Source organism: Musa acuminata, chromosome BXJ1-7, assembly GCF_036884655.1.
Source record: "Musa acuminata AAA Group cultivar baxijiao chromosome BXJ1-7, Cavendish_Baxijiao_AAA, whole genome shotgun sequence".
Taxonomy (NCBI): domain Eukaryota; kingdom Viridiplantae; phylum Streptophyta; class Magnoliopsida; order Zingiberales; family Musaceae; genus Musa; species Musa acuminata.
The window spans coordinates 38,179,392-38,195,883 of NC_088333.1; the positions used below are offsets into that span (position 1 = coordinate 38,179,392).

Here is a 16,492-nt window from a genome sequence, read left to right on the forward strand (position 1 = left end):
TTTTTCTCCCCATGAAAAAAAGATTTGATGAGTCTACATTTTCTTTATCTAATATATCAATAGAATTCAGAGATTATTTTGCCATTATTTAGGGTTTTTGTATTTGGTTTTCCATATATTTTTTTTTTATCAACATTTTCACAAGCATCATTTGAACAACATAAAGCAGTATGAGGATGGTGGTATCTGCAGGAATTAGCAAGATAGATAGCATAATTAAGAGGAAAGATTCTGATTCCTGTGAACCTCCATTGTTTTATGATGGCTAGTAGCACCAACTGAAAAAGATTTCATGTTTTCCATATGTTTGATTTATTGTTCTTTATCAGTCAACAAGGATCTACCTCAAGTCCTTGTGTGTTGACCTCATTTGTTTTACCTTCTCATTTGTGGGTTGACCTCAAGTGTTGCTAAAAATAGGGAGGAGTTCACCCCTGCTAATTCAACAACAAAAGAATGATTCTTCAGGTAGTCCATGAGGCAAAATACCCTGTAAGATTAGGTAAAATAACCTCTCTAATTAAAAGTGAATCGGTCGAAACAAGAAATTTAACCAAAAACAGAAGGAAAAAGATTCGTAGTAATGAACAGGAGAAAATGTCTCAGCATTCATTCAGAAGTATTTGAGTACAAATCATGGAAAACCATATGCAACTTGCAGTATGCAGCTTGATAGAAATTTGACAGTTGATACAAAATACCAGCTGCAAACACCAAACATTTAGAAAAACTATAGACCCTCTCCTGACACAGCAGAGGTACTCAGTGGAGAAGCATTGCTAGAAGAAATCAAATTCAAGATAGTTATCAGATCCTTTCTGATTGATTGCAGGTGCAGATTTTTGGCTTGTTGATGCAATAGGCTGTGGGGACCTGTCGATCTCGACAGGTCTCGGGATTTCTGGGGGGCTTGCACACCGTATCAAGGCCCAATTTACGCCCTCGAAGAACGGATGCTGCTTTATCTCCGTAGCCCCACGCTTATATGCGAGCCTGTGCTGTGGCTCTTTCACGAGCAGTCCCCTTATCAGGTCCCTGGCAGAGAAGCTCACAATTGGGGAATCCGGAAAGCGCAATGGCTGGCCGATGACATTGAACAATGTGGCCCTATTACCTGATCCCTTGAATGGAGTTTTCCCGTACAAAAGCTCATACAGAAAGATGCCAAAGGTCCACCAGTCGACGGCACTCCCATGGCCCTCACCCTTGATGATCTCAGGGGCCAAGTACTCATGTGTACCCACAAACGACATTGAACGGGCATCTGTGGGTTCTGCTATGAGCTCAGGTAAGGGGCTAACCTGGTTCCCTATCTCGGTCTTAGATTTCCGGTCCTTCTTGGACTTGGAGGAGAAAAACCGAGGGCCAAGGCATGTCGTGGGAGCAATACAAGAAGGCTGGATACAGGAGGGTGGTTCGATGCAAGCAGGCTGGACACAGTAGACTGGGTTGTTCTTCCGTGATGATTCCGATTTTGGGTTGGAAGACTTGATCAGTGTGGGGCTAACTACACATCGAAGGGAAAGGTCAAAGTCAGAAAGCATGATGTGCCCATCCTCCCGAACAAGGACATTTTCTGGCTTGAGATCACGGTATATAATGCCAAGCATGTGCAGGTATTCTAGTGCTAGGAGGACTTCTGCTACATAGAACCTGCAATATCAATGTCAAGAAGAAACAATTATAAGTCGCAAGCAGATCAGTGTCAGCTCTTCTAGTACTACTAATTATGTCTAATGGAAAAAGAATTGTTAGTATCTCAACCACTGTCCTCCAGCACTATATGCCCTGCTTAATATTTCAAAATAAGGCATGCATAATTGCATAACTTCATCTAGAACCAATTTAGAAATATAACCAAAGCTTATTGGCTCTGCAATCATTTCTGTAATGTAGAAGTGGCACAGCAGATTATAAGTCAAACGACCGCCAACTAATTTAGATTTGGATTGGGTATCTAAGAACCAAGGCGGTTGGCCAGTTTAAAGAATGATTTTCTACATGATGACATGCTTCCAACAAAGGAGGTGGATGACCATAACCAGATAGACATGTCATGGATGAGAACTTAAGAATGTCAAAGAATCTCTCAATTAAACAAACCTGGGAATGCTCCATGAAGTTTTCCACAACACAATACGTGTGTTAGCCACTTCCAATATGTGAACCTTCATAAAAATTGACTGCTGAGCATTTTCTAGATCTTTAAATCTTTTTAATCCAACATGATTATGATTACAGTCATGACAATAGCAATATCAAATCATGAATAAGACCAAGAAAACCAATGAGCTTTGAAGTAAAACATCTGAATATGAAAGCCCTAAACTCGAACCATCTATACTGCAAAATTAACATGAAAAAAATGTATACAAGCATATACAGATTTTATATGAAAATGAAGAATCTTGAAAAGAATAACAAATAGTCTAAAAGCTGTAACTCAAGTGCTTATAGGAAAGTGAAGTATAGGACTTACTTCACTGCTTGTTCAGAAAAATATTTCCCTGGTTGCCTCTGCCGAAGGGTGTGCAAGTCTCCTCCCGGGCAGAACTCCATCACCAGACAGGAGAATTTATCAGTTTCAAAGTGGGTATATAGCGTCGGAAGAAATGGATGATCCAGACATTGTAATATCTCCCTCTCTGTCTGAGCTCTTAGAAGCTTTTTACGACTAGCCAATGATCCCTTGTCCATGACCTTCATTGCAAAATAGCTTTTTGTGCCGCTTAACTCTGATAGATAAACACTACCTATGTCACCACATCCCAACCTCTTTAGCAGCCTAAAATGGCTTAAACCCAGAAATCCATCTCTAGCTCGTATCATTTGAATTGCTTCCCATCTTGAATCGTTTCCCTTATGGGGCTTAGTAATGCTGCTACTCAAGCTACTGCATGAGCTCTCATCACTGATATCACTGCTTGTACTAGGCCTGCACATGCTGCTTTTCCTGTTCTCAATAACATCAGCTTTGTCACTGATCTTAGCACCTTCACTAGCCCTTGTTATACTGCTGTCCTCAACACTAGCTTTAGCAGAAACAATACCATTATTTGCACCATGTTCAGATTTCTTTTCTTGATCTCCATTGCCTTCCAAGATAATGGTGCCACTTGGTTCAATGGAATCGGCACGCTGTGTTGGTTGCTTCCAACCATCGGAAGATGGATTCATGTCATTATTTTCTGAAGAAAGCATGACCGTAGAACGAACCTTATCTGTTATAGAATCAATAGTGTCCTTAAGCGAGTGGTTTGGTTCTTTATTCTCTGAAACTTCGGACAAAATATGCTTTGTCATGCTCTCGCCGACAGCTACCAAATTTTTTGATGCAGTAGGCTCTGATTTGCTTGGCTTTGCAACATGTTTAGTATGTGGAAAATTTGGCTTTACTTTCTGGTTCCCAGGTGTTTTAACTTGTTTCTCGGAGCGGTTACTCAAGGTAGCCTTTGAAGCCATTAATAACCCCTGTGTGTCGAACAAGGCCAAATTGACCAACAAATTACTACTCCATTTTTCCCAGAAAGAAAAAACTATTTGAAGCACTCCACCAAAGAACCAAAAATATTTTGCTCCATCACCAATAGATCTTCTCAAGCCAGGATCTGCCGTCATGACAATTACAGAAAGTTACCAAAAATTGCCAGAAATAACCATCTCATGCATTGCTCTTCAGCAACACAGATTTTTACAGGGAAGGTAAGTATTAAAATCATGATCTGCAAATGCAATGACATGGAGGAAGCATGACTGAGGTGACAAGATCACAAATAAGAGACTTGAGAAATCTGCTCTAGGAAAAAGGATGGGCAGAACATATAACCTACAGATTAAGAACATCTGAATCCAAACATAATATGCATATCGAGATAAAGAAACAGTTCTCAAATACCAATCCACCTCACAGTAGACGATGACCGATCAACACATTCCAAGGAAAGCCGGTATGCCAAGATCTAAGAGCAAAATCAGAAAGGTCCATTAACTTATCATCTTAACTGGAATGCAATTCAAAGAAGCTTCATATAATAGAACATTGAGACCTCCCAAAGCTACTTAAAGACATTGGTCCACAAGAGGGCACCAACCTCTACATAATAGCGAAAGGACCGAATAAAAGATCACACAAAAGCACTTAAAGATACAAACTTTCCACAACAGCGAGGATGGTGGACCATAACCCACCTTAAAGCAAATAACTTTTTTTCTGCGAGGGGAAGAAGAAGAAGTAGATGCAGCATTAACACCTTTCTAAGCGAAAACTCCAATATCTCAAAAGTACCAGTAAAATGTTAGGAATCATGAATCAAGAACCAAGGATCATTCCAGCCGCAAAAATCGCAACTTCTGCTCATTATAAAATATCAGATCCTCGGAATAGCAAGATGAAGGACTTTTCAGTAAACAGAAAGAAAACAATGAATGCTTCCCATGAAATCTTCGTCCATTAGTCCTAGAGCAGGTCCGATCCACCCAAACCGAAGACAACACGTAGATTTAGGATGCCAGAGAAAGAAGAAAAAGAGACAGAAAGGAGAAAACAACAAATGAAAATGGCGAGATGCAAGAATTCAACCAGAAGTGAGAGGGAAAGAGCCCAAAGTCATACCTTGCTCCCAAAGATCACAACTTTAGAGCTTTCAGTGTGCGGATGTTGGATGGCTCCGCCTGGCATCCACGACTGAGGGGAAGCAGCAAGGGGAGGAGGGGAAGTTTGCTGAAGAAAACTAAAGGGAGACAGCAAAAGGGATTTTTTATTTGGAAAGTGTTTGGGGCTGCTTCCTTGTGGTGGCTTTGGATGTGTGTTTGTGGGTGTGCAGTTGTGCATGGAAGAGGGAGAACGGTCAAAGCAAAAGCTACAGCTTTTTGTGATTCCATTAGCTCCCTCTCTCACCTATCTCAATGCCCCTTCAGTTTTACCACCCAAACCCCAAGTATTCAGGCGCCGTTCCCAACACCAAGAGTTTCCCCAAGTTCCATAAACACCCTCCCACCCTCCTGTGACTCTTTGATTGGCTCCTCAAAGACCCCCATCTTTTAGCCTTTTGGAAATGATAGAAACACCCTTCAATCCCAGCTTGTCCCGAATCCCCGACCCCATTGCATGTTTTGGATCAGAACAAGAGGGATGTACACTATATATACTCTCACCTGTGCCGTTCGAATCCGATTCAAGAGCTTGGCACCGTGACGATCATGGCTCTGCCATGAACCTGCATTTCTCAGAGTGATCTTCCTTCTTTTCAAAATGTGGACTTTTCTTGTAGAGTTTAGCTAGCAGCAAGATTCGAGGTGGGATCCCAGGCTGACAGAGCAGCGTCGATGGCGTGCCCGTCCATCAATGGAACAGTGCTGGACTCTCACCAAGTTGTGGAGGAAGTACAGGAGAGATATGCTCAGAATATGCCTCCGGATATCCACAGTCACTGTCAAGTTTACTCACTAACAGTGCTCATTGCCTCTGCTGCTGATGACAACAAAAGATGGCCACAATTCGGAGACTTTTCAGGTGTCCTCTTCAGGATTCACACTCTTGTTTCCTTTTGACCACACTGAAGATCTTCAATTCAAGCATGTCACAGTCAACAGCAGCAGCAGTAATGAACCAGCAGCCCTCAGCTTCACGAGTGTGATTCCTGAGGATGATGGTACCCAATTATTTGACCAAAGTAATTGGTAAGAGATCACATCTTCTCCAAGATGAGTAGCAGCAGCAATCTCATAGGCTTAGTTGTTCTATACCGATGGTGATTTATTCATGCTTGCGAGGCTAAGTTGCCTTCGACCCAAGCATCATGAATTGCTTTATGGTGTTCACAGTCATCTGACATGGTCAATGATCCACAGTTTTAAGGCCATGGAGATCTTTATCAGGCTAAAGTAGGATAATCCATGCTTAATAAAACCCATACTAGAAGGGGTAGATCAGATCATGATGTCTACAACAAGGTCTTCTAGAGAGCAAGTGCAGTGCTGTCTTTGATCCATTGATTAAGATAACAAAACAAAACCTCATGAAGCCTATGCATAGGGAGATGAGCTGAAGCACATGGGTCTCGTCTTGTTGGGCATCTCCTAAACCTCACCCAGCACTGTAAAAGCTCCAAAATTTGTGCCATAAAATAACTCTCTTTGTGTGCTACCTGCAGGAGGCATGTGCACTGCAGCAGCACTCTGGAAATGGCTCTTCCAAGTAAAGACTTTGGATTGTGAACGAGAGACAAAGAGCCTTCTGAGAATACATTGCAAGGTGACTCAGTTCCTGTAAGATGATGCAACCATGAAACTTTGCTGAAGCCTAAATGGATGTGTGATGCTTGATTAAGTTTCTCCTACACCCAAATCACAATCAAGGCATGCTCCAGTCCTCTTGCAGGATGAGACTATGAAAGCATAAACTAGTTCTTGGGATTGGCACCATTAACTGTTAGGTTAGGACAGCAATGCATGCTGACCAAGGTTATGATGGAGAAAGCTCACAGTAATTGTTTAAGTGGAAGATGCTACCATTGAAGTTGCCAGACATTGACAGAAGACTTCTCAGGAGGATCAATTAGATAGATTCTGGCATATGCATGATAAAATAATAATAATATAAGGAGAGGAGGCCATCATGCAAATTAAACAAGCTCAGCAAGCTGCAAACAGCCAATGTCTCAAGACAAGATTGGAGGATCCAATGAAGCACTCTCTTGAAGTGCTTGCATGTTCTTATGAGAATAATATCTTCATTACTGTTGCTTCTTTTCTCCAGCCAAATCCAAATTCAAGTGGCTGATACTGATGCACGTTGCTGGACATAAGAGGCTATGACTTGTGGCAATCAAACGTGATTTGGCATACAAGTGCAGAGACTAATGAATTCTCTGAGGATTATCTACAGAGTTTAGTCTTTGTGCTTTAATTTTCTTCTCCGATACCCCTCAATGGAGATTAAATAGAGCTTCACATATCTTAAAACAATAACACTTTCTCACGATGGAGCTTATTGTATCACTCCCTTCAAACCAAGAATGGAACTAAATTTTGATGTGTTGTAGCTTAGCATTGCTGGAGATATGATCCATGAACTGGAAAACAGATGTGCACCCTAACAAGTGTTAACCATAAAAATCAGCATGGCGGTACAAAGATCACTATGTTGTTTCGAATAACAAGCATAAACAATCTTAGAACAAGAAATATTACAAATAAGAGGAATACCACATTTGGGCAATCAGTATAACTCAATTCAGTCAAAATTTGCTCCATTCACCACCAGACTTGTCCGTCAAACTCGGTATGTGCCATAAAGCCATACCGATCACTGATTGTTCCATGGTGTGAAGAAATGACAGGCACAATTAAACATAAGATCCCCATCTTAAGCAGCCGTTATATAGCTCCTCATATCAGTCTAAACTTGCTTGCGTCATTTACCAAATTAGTTGGTTCATCTTGCTATTCCCAGGCTGAGTTCTGTAGACAGCTAGTAAACCACCACCATATTATCGGGTTTCCTTCGGCTTTCTCTTTTTCAGGGCCTTCCTTCTCTTTTCTCTGTCATCAATAAACATACAGTTTCAAAACAACATCAATGTACTAGGAACAAAACTCACTATTCTTGCTACTCAATAGTTGGTATATCTTGATTCACAAAGAAAATGTCATTGCAGGTTCAGTGAAGCCTTACCTTGAGTCAGTGACTTTCTCTTTAGATGAAAGCTTCCGTTTTTTCCCTGCCTGGTTCTTAGATGAAGTTGATATTACTCCACTCTGGACACCACTCTTAGATTCTCTAATTTTCTTCCCTGCATGTTTTGGTGTTTTAAGCTGTTCAGGGTTCCCATTTGGGGTTTCTTGAGAATCCTTGTTGCCATCAATAACAGCTGCTTCATTTTCCACTTCTGAAGTTTGGTTGGGTTGAGAGGCTGCTGCTGGTTTGGAATTGCTCAACTTTTTCAACTGTAAATAGCAATGATGAAATTATGGAGTCATGTTCCAAAATCATGGAGTTTCAACCTATATCACCATTGCTTATGACACATAACTCATGACAAACATTTAAAGTTTGGTTTAACTAGAACCCAATTTGTTGAACTGTTAAGCCCAAGACAAAGGGCTGGGATGGAAGATGTAAATAGTAAAGCATTTACGATAAGGTTTTAGTGTATGCACATCGATATATGAAAATACTATATCACAAGGAACAATGGCTGGACTTGTAAAAAATCTCAGGGGATCAAAGAAAAATTGGACAAGAATTTTATGATACGACACAGTAAGCCTACAGGCAGAGATCAAGAACCCCAAGAAAAATTCCACTACTAAGAATTTGAAAGGTGATTCTATCATAATAAGATCAAAACCAATGGCACCACAGATGGGCATGTAAACGTATATAGTAAAGTGCACAACATATTGATAGATGGGCTTTCAAGCTAATAAACCATTTTCTTCACTCATAGTATTGATAAGCACAAAAGCAATTTAGATTCTGCATGTTTCTTCATTTTACCAGACAACTGTTTCAGATGTTAATCACTATCTTGTCAATTGTAATGCCACCTACTGTAAGTCGTTATATTGTAAGAAAACACTTCAGCTCTAAATCATCAAGAAAGCATCACAGTGAAAAGACTGATAATCAGATTCATGATACATATTTGAACTTGTAACTATTCAGTTGTAAACATGTTGCAAGATAAAAATGTACCTTTGCAACAAAAAATCCTTCCATATTGTTTACATGTGGATAAAACCGCCTTGTTTTCTCCAATGATGGATGAAAGCGATGTTCCCTGAATCGTATGAATCTGAACAAATACTCATTAGAATAAAACTGACTGTTCTAGACTGCCATTCAAGCAAACATTAAACATTTATTTGAACATACCCTGGGCGACCAAAGTCCAATCCACATGGCACGACTTTCACATCTCTCTTTTTCAGCGCATAATCTATAATTGCCTCATTCTACAAATAGAATGGAATAGAAAGATAAAAATCAGCAGATGAATATCTAAATGAATCTCTTTAACCATTCAATGCTTCACAAACCTCATGAATCAACATGGAGCAGGTTGAATATACTATATAACCGCCTGTCTTTGAATTAGCATCTACTAGATCAATTGCTGCTAAAATAAGTTGCTGCAAGAGATTGGCTACTTTAGACAATCATTCAGTATCATGCAATATGATCCAAACACTAAGAATATTAAGCATCCAATTCATATAAATCAATGAACACTTAAAGAACATTATCAGCCAGAAATTAAATAAAATTGCAGTAGCCAAAAGGGGGAAACTATCAAGTTTTCAGGGAAAAAAAGATGTCAAGTGCTATCAAAAAGATTTGCAAAGGTCAGATTGTTGTAACATGAAAAAGGGTAAATTTATAAGGCAGAGAGACATTCATCAACTTCATGTCAGTCGAACCATGCTTATAAGCGTTCCACTTATGAACAGGCAAAGATAATATTTGTGGTGCACTTCTCAGGAGCACAGGCAACTTACGGTTAGAGCTTAGAAGTCTAAAAAAACAATGATTTTGCTTTTTGAAAAAAAAGCACACAAATTCTGTAAGAAATGTGAAGAGAATCACATTGTTTCCTTTAGAGGCCACTGAAGGTGTTTTAGTTGAACATTAGTCAAATATCAAGAAATATCTAAATGTCCCTAGCAAAAAGGATCATTTTAGCATTCCAAGTTCAAAAGAGTAGGAAAAGAAAAGAAAAAGAGGACGGGCAACAAAGTTGATGTCAGGCTTATGTGTGTACTGGCATCGTCAAGCATGTTCATGTAAATTTTATTTGGTGAATAGAAGTTATAAGTTCTTGATATATTTTAGTGATACAACTTTAAATCTCATAATACAATAATTTTTTTTCAGACTCCAGATAAGTTCCACAGTGTTTAAGAAAAACCTTTATAATATCCCATCCAAGAAAAAGGTATACATTTCAGAATCATCCATCTTGCTTGCTATAAAGTAAGGTCTATACATTCATTCGTTTTCAGTAATTGATACAAAATTAGAATCTGTTATCCACTGAAGTGAACATGAATGCATTAAACTAAGTATCAGCAAACCCTTTGCAGACGACAAAATTATCCCCCATAAGATGACCAGACTCAAAAACCAAGAAAAAAGAGATACTAGCAGAAGTGACATTTACCTTTTGCACAAAGGCACGGGTCTGTACATCTTCAATGGTCTTGGATGTTTTAATAGATTGTTCTTTTGAGATAACCTTTAACCAAGAATATAGTAAATCAGTATCTGGTGATTTACTTCATAAGAAACTTGTCATCCAACTGCTAGCAGAACAAAAGAATGATGCACTCGTCTTACCCCAGTTCCAGTGCAGGGAGCATCCAACAATACTCTATCAACAGAATTAAGTCCAAAAACTTTCGGTAGCTGGATTTAACAGACAGACACAACAACATGAAGGATGTTCAATTTCATAAGCACTTTGACAGTCAGCAATACATATTTAAATTATCATACTTCAAATATAACAGAAACAAAACATCCAAAATATTAAAGGTTTCGGCTTGGAGAAAACAATCAATGTGTAAAATTGACTATAGGTGTTAACTGATGAATCATGTAAAAAAATGATCATATGAGATCATATGCTTTATCATAACTAACCTCCTTCCCATCATAGTTGCATATTATTGTATTAGTAACACCCATACGATGTATATTAGCTGATAGTGATTTGAGCCTGGTCTCTTTGAATTCATTTGCATAGATTATTCCTGAAAACATCAAAGTGAATCAACTTATAAATATTACAAAATTCAGTAGTTTGCCTTGGAAGTGACAACAAAATAAAAGAACACATCAATTAAAGAATTGACAACTCAAAATACCACAATAAAAAGTTTAACCACCAAAGAGCACTTAGCACACTTTTTTTAAGTTAATAGCCATGTGTAACAAAGTGATATATCATGATCTAAAATCGCCATACTTTGTCATGACATCATGGTTGATGCAGTATCTAAAACTCTTGAAATATCTTGTTTTTTAAAAATCAATGTCTGAGTCCATTATAATATGCTTGATTATCAGTATCACACAAATAAACAATCCAATTTCAGCCAAATTTTGTTGATTTTTATCTACAGGAACTGATTGGAATTAAACAATCAATCAAATTCAACTCAGGTAGGCCGATTTTGACCAATAGTGGAGACCATCAATATCTTTAATGCTATGGATAAGTTAATAAATTTTCTTTATAGTTTCTTATTCAATAAGATGGAGAGATCGATGAGGAAATTATTCATAGAATAAAAACAAGATAGTTAAAATGGTGTGAGGCGTCAGGAGTCATGTGTGAACATCGGATACCCTTGAAATTAAGAGAAAAAAATTGTAAAACAATTGTGAGATCAACAATGATTTATCGATCTGAGTGTTGGATAGTTAAGAAATAACATATATAAAAAATTTATATTGTCGAAATGAGAATGTCGAAATAGATGTATAGAGTTACTAAGAAAGATAGGAAAAGAAATACATTTATTTGTGAACAACTAGGTATTGCTTCGATAGATGATAAGATGAGAGAAACTTGTTTAAGATGATATAAGCATGTGCTTATGAGACCTCCGAATGTAGTAATCAAAAGACGAAAAATGATTAATGTTAGTGGTACAAGGAAGTAAAGAAAGACCTAAAAAAACTTTAATAAAAACTATAAATAAAGACTTAAGTACTCTGAACTTAAATAAACATGTGATTTTTTACAAATATCAATGATGACAAATGATCCATGTAGCCGATCACAAATAGTTGAGACTTATAGCTTTATTGTTGTTATTATGTATATGTAAAACATGAATTAACTATTTTTCTAAAATATATGTTCTATTCGTTTAATGCAATTTTTATCTTTTATATTTCAATTCCATATTTCTTTTAGAAAGTTAATATCTTAAATTATATTCATGACCAATATAGATTCTACTAATAAAATCCATTTGATCCCAATCATTATATTAAAGCAAGAAAACCATCCACATCTTCTACTCATGGTCATTTAAGTTAAATGAGAGTCAAGTTCGTAAAAGATAAATGTCACTGAAATGACTTTTCATACCCAAAATGTGCCTTTAAAAAAACCAAAATTGTGTAACTTCCAATTTCTCCAATATTTTTATGGGCTTTCTCCATTTTGACAAAGTTTTGCATAAATAAATCATGAGAAAGAAAAAACTTTTCTCTTAAAACAAGAAAATTATAAAGAAAAACTACAAATAAAACAATAATAAGTCAGTTCTAAACTCTTTGGTTAGCCTACACTAATCCCCTTTTGATACATTGAGACATCAAACATGTTTTTTATTAACTGTTTCTAATATATTTGGTCTTCATCAACTACTCCTTGTATCACTAATCTAAATTGATTCATTACACTCAGCAAGTGCATTTACAGCTATTCGTTGAATACATACACTATGCGGTTTTCCGCCTTTTGACACTCAAACTTACACTATCCGTAATTTTTCATATATGCGAACACTACTTAGTCAACAGTTTCTGATAATCCTGTGCATCAATCTTCATCTCAAGCATAAAAAAAGTGATCTAAAGCATTGAATTAAGTCATATGAACACAAACAAGAAATATTAGTGAAAAGGTGAAGATGATAAAAATATTAAGAACATGCAAACTAATCAAGTAGAGCATATTGTGCTTACCTGTATTCTTCATGAGGGCTGCAATGTATGTAGTTTTACCACCTGGAGCAGCACTGAAGAACAAAAGGTGCTATTAGGAAAAAGAGTATTGAAAAACAAAGAAAACCAAACATTCAACGTCAACAGAGAAAGTAATGGCATCCAATATTTTGTCACTGACACAAGGCATTGGATCACTTGCATGTCGCAATTCAATCAACATAGCTCAACAAAGGATCAAAGAATTATCTGATAACGTGAAAGCACTTGCATTTCAAACTTACAACTTATAAGGTACAAAAATTTTCAGCATAAGATATTAGACAAACAAACAGAGCTGAATATTCAAGATCAACAAAGAAAGCAACGGCATCCAATATCGTGTCACTAACACGAGGCATTAGATCACTTGCACTTTGCAACTCAAACAGCATAGTTCAAAAAGGTTTCAAAGAATTATCGGATAATGCGAAAGCACTTGCACTTCAAACTTGACATTTATAATGTCCAAAATATTTCAGCATAAGATAGACTCTTCCTGATTTTCTTCTAGATGACATCATGTACTCCCATGCCTTTGGATTAGTAAAAAAGAAGTATTCACAACCATATATAATAGTTTCTACTTTATAATAGCACTACTGAGACCGTGAAGGTATATGTCCAGCATCCAGACAGAGTCCATCTTAGGAAAAAAAATTGTTTTTCTTAGGTATTTCCAACTTAGTTTTAATAGAACAAATTGGAAAAGTTTCGATGAAACACTACTGCTGCTAGTTAAGTCAAGAACTTTATTTTTATAACAGAATAAATCAGCATTCAATTCCAGCTTACCAAATTTTATCACAACAAAATATCCAAGTCCCTCAAACGTTTTTTGAGGAGTACTAGTAGATAGGGAGGAAGCAGGCCTCCTCCTTCATCTACTTGTCTTTTCTTTTTCTTTTCACCCTTATCTTTCTCTCTTCTTATGTTTCTCCTTATTATTATTAATCGACCACAACCACTTCTTTGCATTTAGTATTAATCACATTTAGCATATTAAGTGGTCAAACTGTAGACATCATATGATAAGTAAATTGTCTAGGCATCACTCATTAATTCAAATTTTTATTTAGCTTAATATCTGGTGCATCTATGCAGCTGATAATTTGAACAATTCATCAACTGAAATGACTGAAAGTAAAAAAAGCACAAAAAATACTTTCCAAACACATGACTAACAGTACTTACGCCATATCAACAATTCGTTCCTTTTCTTGAGGAGCAAGCGCCATAACTGGTAAAAAGGAACTTGCAGCTTGTTTCTGCATACATAGTGAACATCAAAAAATCTAACAAGAAAATATATAAACACAATCAATGGGCTTAGCAAGGAAAACAAAGGTCATAACATTCTTACCATGTAGTGCCCAGCCAAATACTCTGGTGTTGCGCCAATAGGCACTTGAGAATCATATACAACTAACCCCACCTGTCATATTCAATCACACATATATCTTCAAAATTTCAAAGACAAACTACAAGGAAAATGTTTAAGAAACAATAAACCAAAATTACCTTTGACCACTTGCCAATTGGGTCTAAATTCACACCCCTGTTAATTAGAACTCCAGCGAGATCACGTCTACGAGTCTGTTGACCAAAAAGTTAGAAGCACGCAGGGTCCATGCACATAACAACCAAATATTCAAAAAAAGAAGAAACTTGTAGAAATATAATCTGTTCACCAAGTAATAACAATGGTGGCATAGTACATCCTTAAGGGAAAAAAATGGATAAAATTCTAGTCACCTTTAGAGTATTTGTACGCAGACATTCAGGTCTACCCTTTTCAAAAGCCTCAAGTAGCTCAATGAGTTCAACAGCTGGGAATATCTGAAAAGACAAAATTAAGCAAGTATAAGAAACAAGAACTCAATGGTGCATAAGACCATTAAAAGAAAAAGGGTAAGAAAAACAATCGCATTGCCTCAATAAAAGCCTCTATTAGAAATTCATTATAGCCATAATAAGACATTAAATCTGCCTTAAGCTGATTGACATAATCCTTCCTTGAAGCACCCTCCTGCCTCAGACTGTTGAAATTAGATAGCACACGAACAACTGTCAAGAGAAGCAAAGACAAGAACAATGTATCTTTAAGTACCATAGAAGTAATTAAAGAATGCAACCTTGAACAAATGACAAATATGAATGACTGCAATAGCTCAAGGACTAGGGAAACAAGACTACGCACTCTCATTGATCCGCCTACGAATGTTCTGCAAATTGGGCGGCTGACGAGCTTCATCTTCGAGTTCCTGTAACATTAGTCATGCTTCAGTAAAAGAGCAAGCTTTCCCAGAAAATCGAGCAGAAGAGAGAAAGTTATTAAACGTAAAAAAGGAGCAAATTTTGGATAAAGCTGACCTCTTTGGTGGGCAATCTGAACTCATCCGACTCTTCCTTTATATTAAGCCTTAATTCCTCTTCCGCCTCCTCCTCCGCCCTGGACTTGGCTTCGTCTAAGGCTCTCGATTTTGCCTCCAGATCAGACTCATCTGAATCCGAGCCCGACCCCGGCTCTTCCGCTTCCTCTGAAACGCGAGCAGAAACATCAGAAAACCCAAAATATCAAGCCGAACGATCACCACGATAAGAAACCTAAAAGAAAGACAAATCGGCGGTGAAAAGCACCGTTATCGCTGCCGCCAAGGAAATCGTCGGTAAACGGTTCGCCATCCGAAGAGGCATCTGACGGAGACTCATCGTCTTCAACATCCGACGATTGGCTGCGGTCGTCCTCCTCCATCTCTTCCTCGGAGCCTGGGTCGAATTCGAGGGCATCGATATCCTTAGAAGCAAGCTCCTTCTCATCTCTTTGACTCTTCTTGTTCTTCTTCTTCATGAGGTTAGGGCTGGCCGACTTGACGGCCTTCCGCTGCGCCCGAGAAGCCATAGGCAATCAAGGGAAGGGAAAAAGAGAGAGCGCGGATGAGTGATGAAACCCTAGGGTTTAAGAGCGAAGGGTCCGGGTTCCTCCTTTCGCATTCGCAAGAGCGGACGACGTAAATATACTCGCGCCCATGTACCCCAGTCACGACGGCTGAGCCGAGGCTTTATTATGAGGGTCCCACAACGCCTCTTGGACGGAATCCAACTCAAGGGTTCGCGGAATACGGGTTCGGGTTCTTTCTCGCTACTCGCAAGAGCCGACGGCGTAAACATACTCGCGAAACCGCACCCAATGTGACGTCTTGAGATACACCGAGCGTCATATGTGGGACGCATTACCGCCTCTAGACGGGTACATCGTATGGGTGGGGTGGAGTGGGGTCGGGTAGAAAAAGTGATTTTGCGAAACAATAGCCCAATGGGCGATTATATTATGACCGATAGGTTTGAGATGAGTATAAATACTTCGAATCAAGGTTTAGACAAAATTTGAATGCTTGGATAGTGAATCGATTAGAGAAGGGGACAAAGAACACATGATTTCTAGATTAAGAGAGGCTCATCGATGCATAATTATATCTCCTAACTCTATTTTGGATTAAGATTACGGATGACCGATCAACATAATGATATATCGAAAGTTCGATCAGGTCATCCTAAAGTCCTATAGTTTTTTTTTTAGCAAAAGAAAATTTTAAGCGATAAATTAAACCAAAACATCATCGTTGGCATCAGAGCAAACCAAAAAGTCAAGATTGATCATGACTGTTTATGTCAGTGATTTCTGTTGAATTTAGCAAGAACTGCACACTCCTATCTATAACTTGAAAGACTGATACGAATTCTGCATATTGAGGAAGCAAAAAAGCA

The 16,492-nt window shown here is 38.0% G+C and overlaps 2 protein-coding genes across 5 annotated transcripts; both read right to left on the reverse strand.

Moving 5' to 3' along the window:
- Positions 1-584: 584 nt before the first annotated feature.
- Positions 585-4,974, reverse strand: LOC103992361 (serine/threonine-protein kinase D6PK). Of its 4 annotated transcripts, none has more exons than XM_018829166.2 (4): positions 4,613-4,974; positions 3,896-3,959; positions 2,480-3,608; positions 585-1,653 (listed from the first exon to the last, which is right to left on the reverse strand). In XM_018829166.2, exons 1-4 carry the CDS (start codon positions 4,829-4,831, stop codon positions 780-782), a joined length of 2,286 nt encoding a protein of 761 aa, XP_018684711.2. In that variant the 5' UTR covers positions 4,832-4,974; the 3' UTR covers positions 585-779. The 4 variants fall into 4 exon arrangements, with proteins under 4 accessions (XP_018684711.2, XP_018684712.2, XP_065048832.1 ...); XM_018829167.2 differs by having other exon boundaries at positions 3,904-3,959; positions 4,613-4,970; XM_065192760.1 differs by lacking the exon at positions 3,896-3,959 and having other exon boundaries at positions 2,480-3,722; positions 4,613-4,973.
- A 2,113-nt stretch (positions 4,975-7,087) lies between these two features.
- On the reverse strand, positions 7,088-15,708 carry LOC103992362 (26S rRNA (cytosine-C(5))-methyltransferase NOP2B). Its single transcript, XM_009412027.3, has 17 exons — positions 15,365-15,708; positions 15,098-15,264; positions 14,925-14,988; positions 14,658-14,791; positions 14,480-14,563; positions 14,246-14,320; positions 14,088-14,159; positions 13,919-13,992; positions 12,707-12,759; positions 10,646-10,755; positions 10,340-10,408; positions 10,164-10,238; positions 9,043-9,135; positions 8,879-8,958; positions 8,699-8,798; positions 7,676-7,947; positions 7,088-7,542 (listed from the first exon to the last, which is right to left on the reverse strand). Exons 1-17 carry the CDS (start codon positions 15,624-15,626, stop codon positions 7,491-7,493), a joined length of 1,836 nt encoding a protein of 611 aa, XP_009410302.2. The 5' UTR covers positions 15,627-15,708; the 3' UTR covers positions 7,088-7,490.
- Between the last annotated feature and the right edge of the window lie 784 nt (positions 15,709-16,492).

Excerpts from the sequence above, each read along its gene's own strand:
- LOC103992361 (XM_018829166.2), bottom strand. The coding sequence starts at position 4,831 with ATGCACAACTGCACACCCACAAACACACATCCAAAGCCACCACAAGGA. Across the intron at positions 3,960-4,612 it reads TTGTGATCTTTGGGAGCAAG|ATCTTGGCATACCGGCTTTC; the intron begins GTATGACTTTGG and ends TTTTGCTCTTAG. Across the intron at positions 1,654-2,479 it reads TTTTCTGAACAAGCAGTGAA|GTTCTATGTAGCAGAAGTCC; the intron begins GTAAGTCCTATA and ends TTGATATTGCAG.
- LOC103992362 (XM_009412027.3), bottom strand. The coding sequence starts at position 15,626 with ATGGCTTCTCGGGCGCAGCGGAAGGCCGTCAAGTCGGCCAGCCCTAAC. Across the intron at positions 8,959-9,042 it reads GCTCCATGTTGATTCATGAG|AATGAGGCAATTATAGATTA; the intron begins GTTTGTGAAGCA and ends TTCTATTTGTAG. Across the intron at positions 7,948-8,698 it reads AAGGATTTTTTGTTGCAAAG|TTGAAAAAGTTGAGCAATTC; the intron begins GTACATTTTTAT and ends TGCTATTTACAG.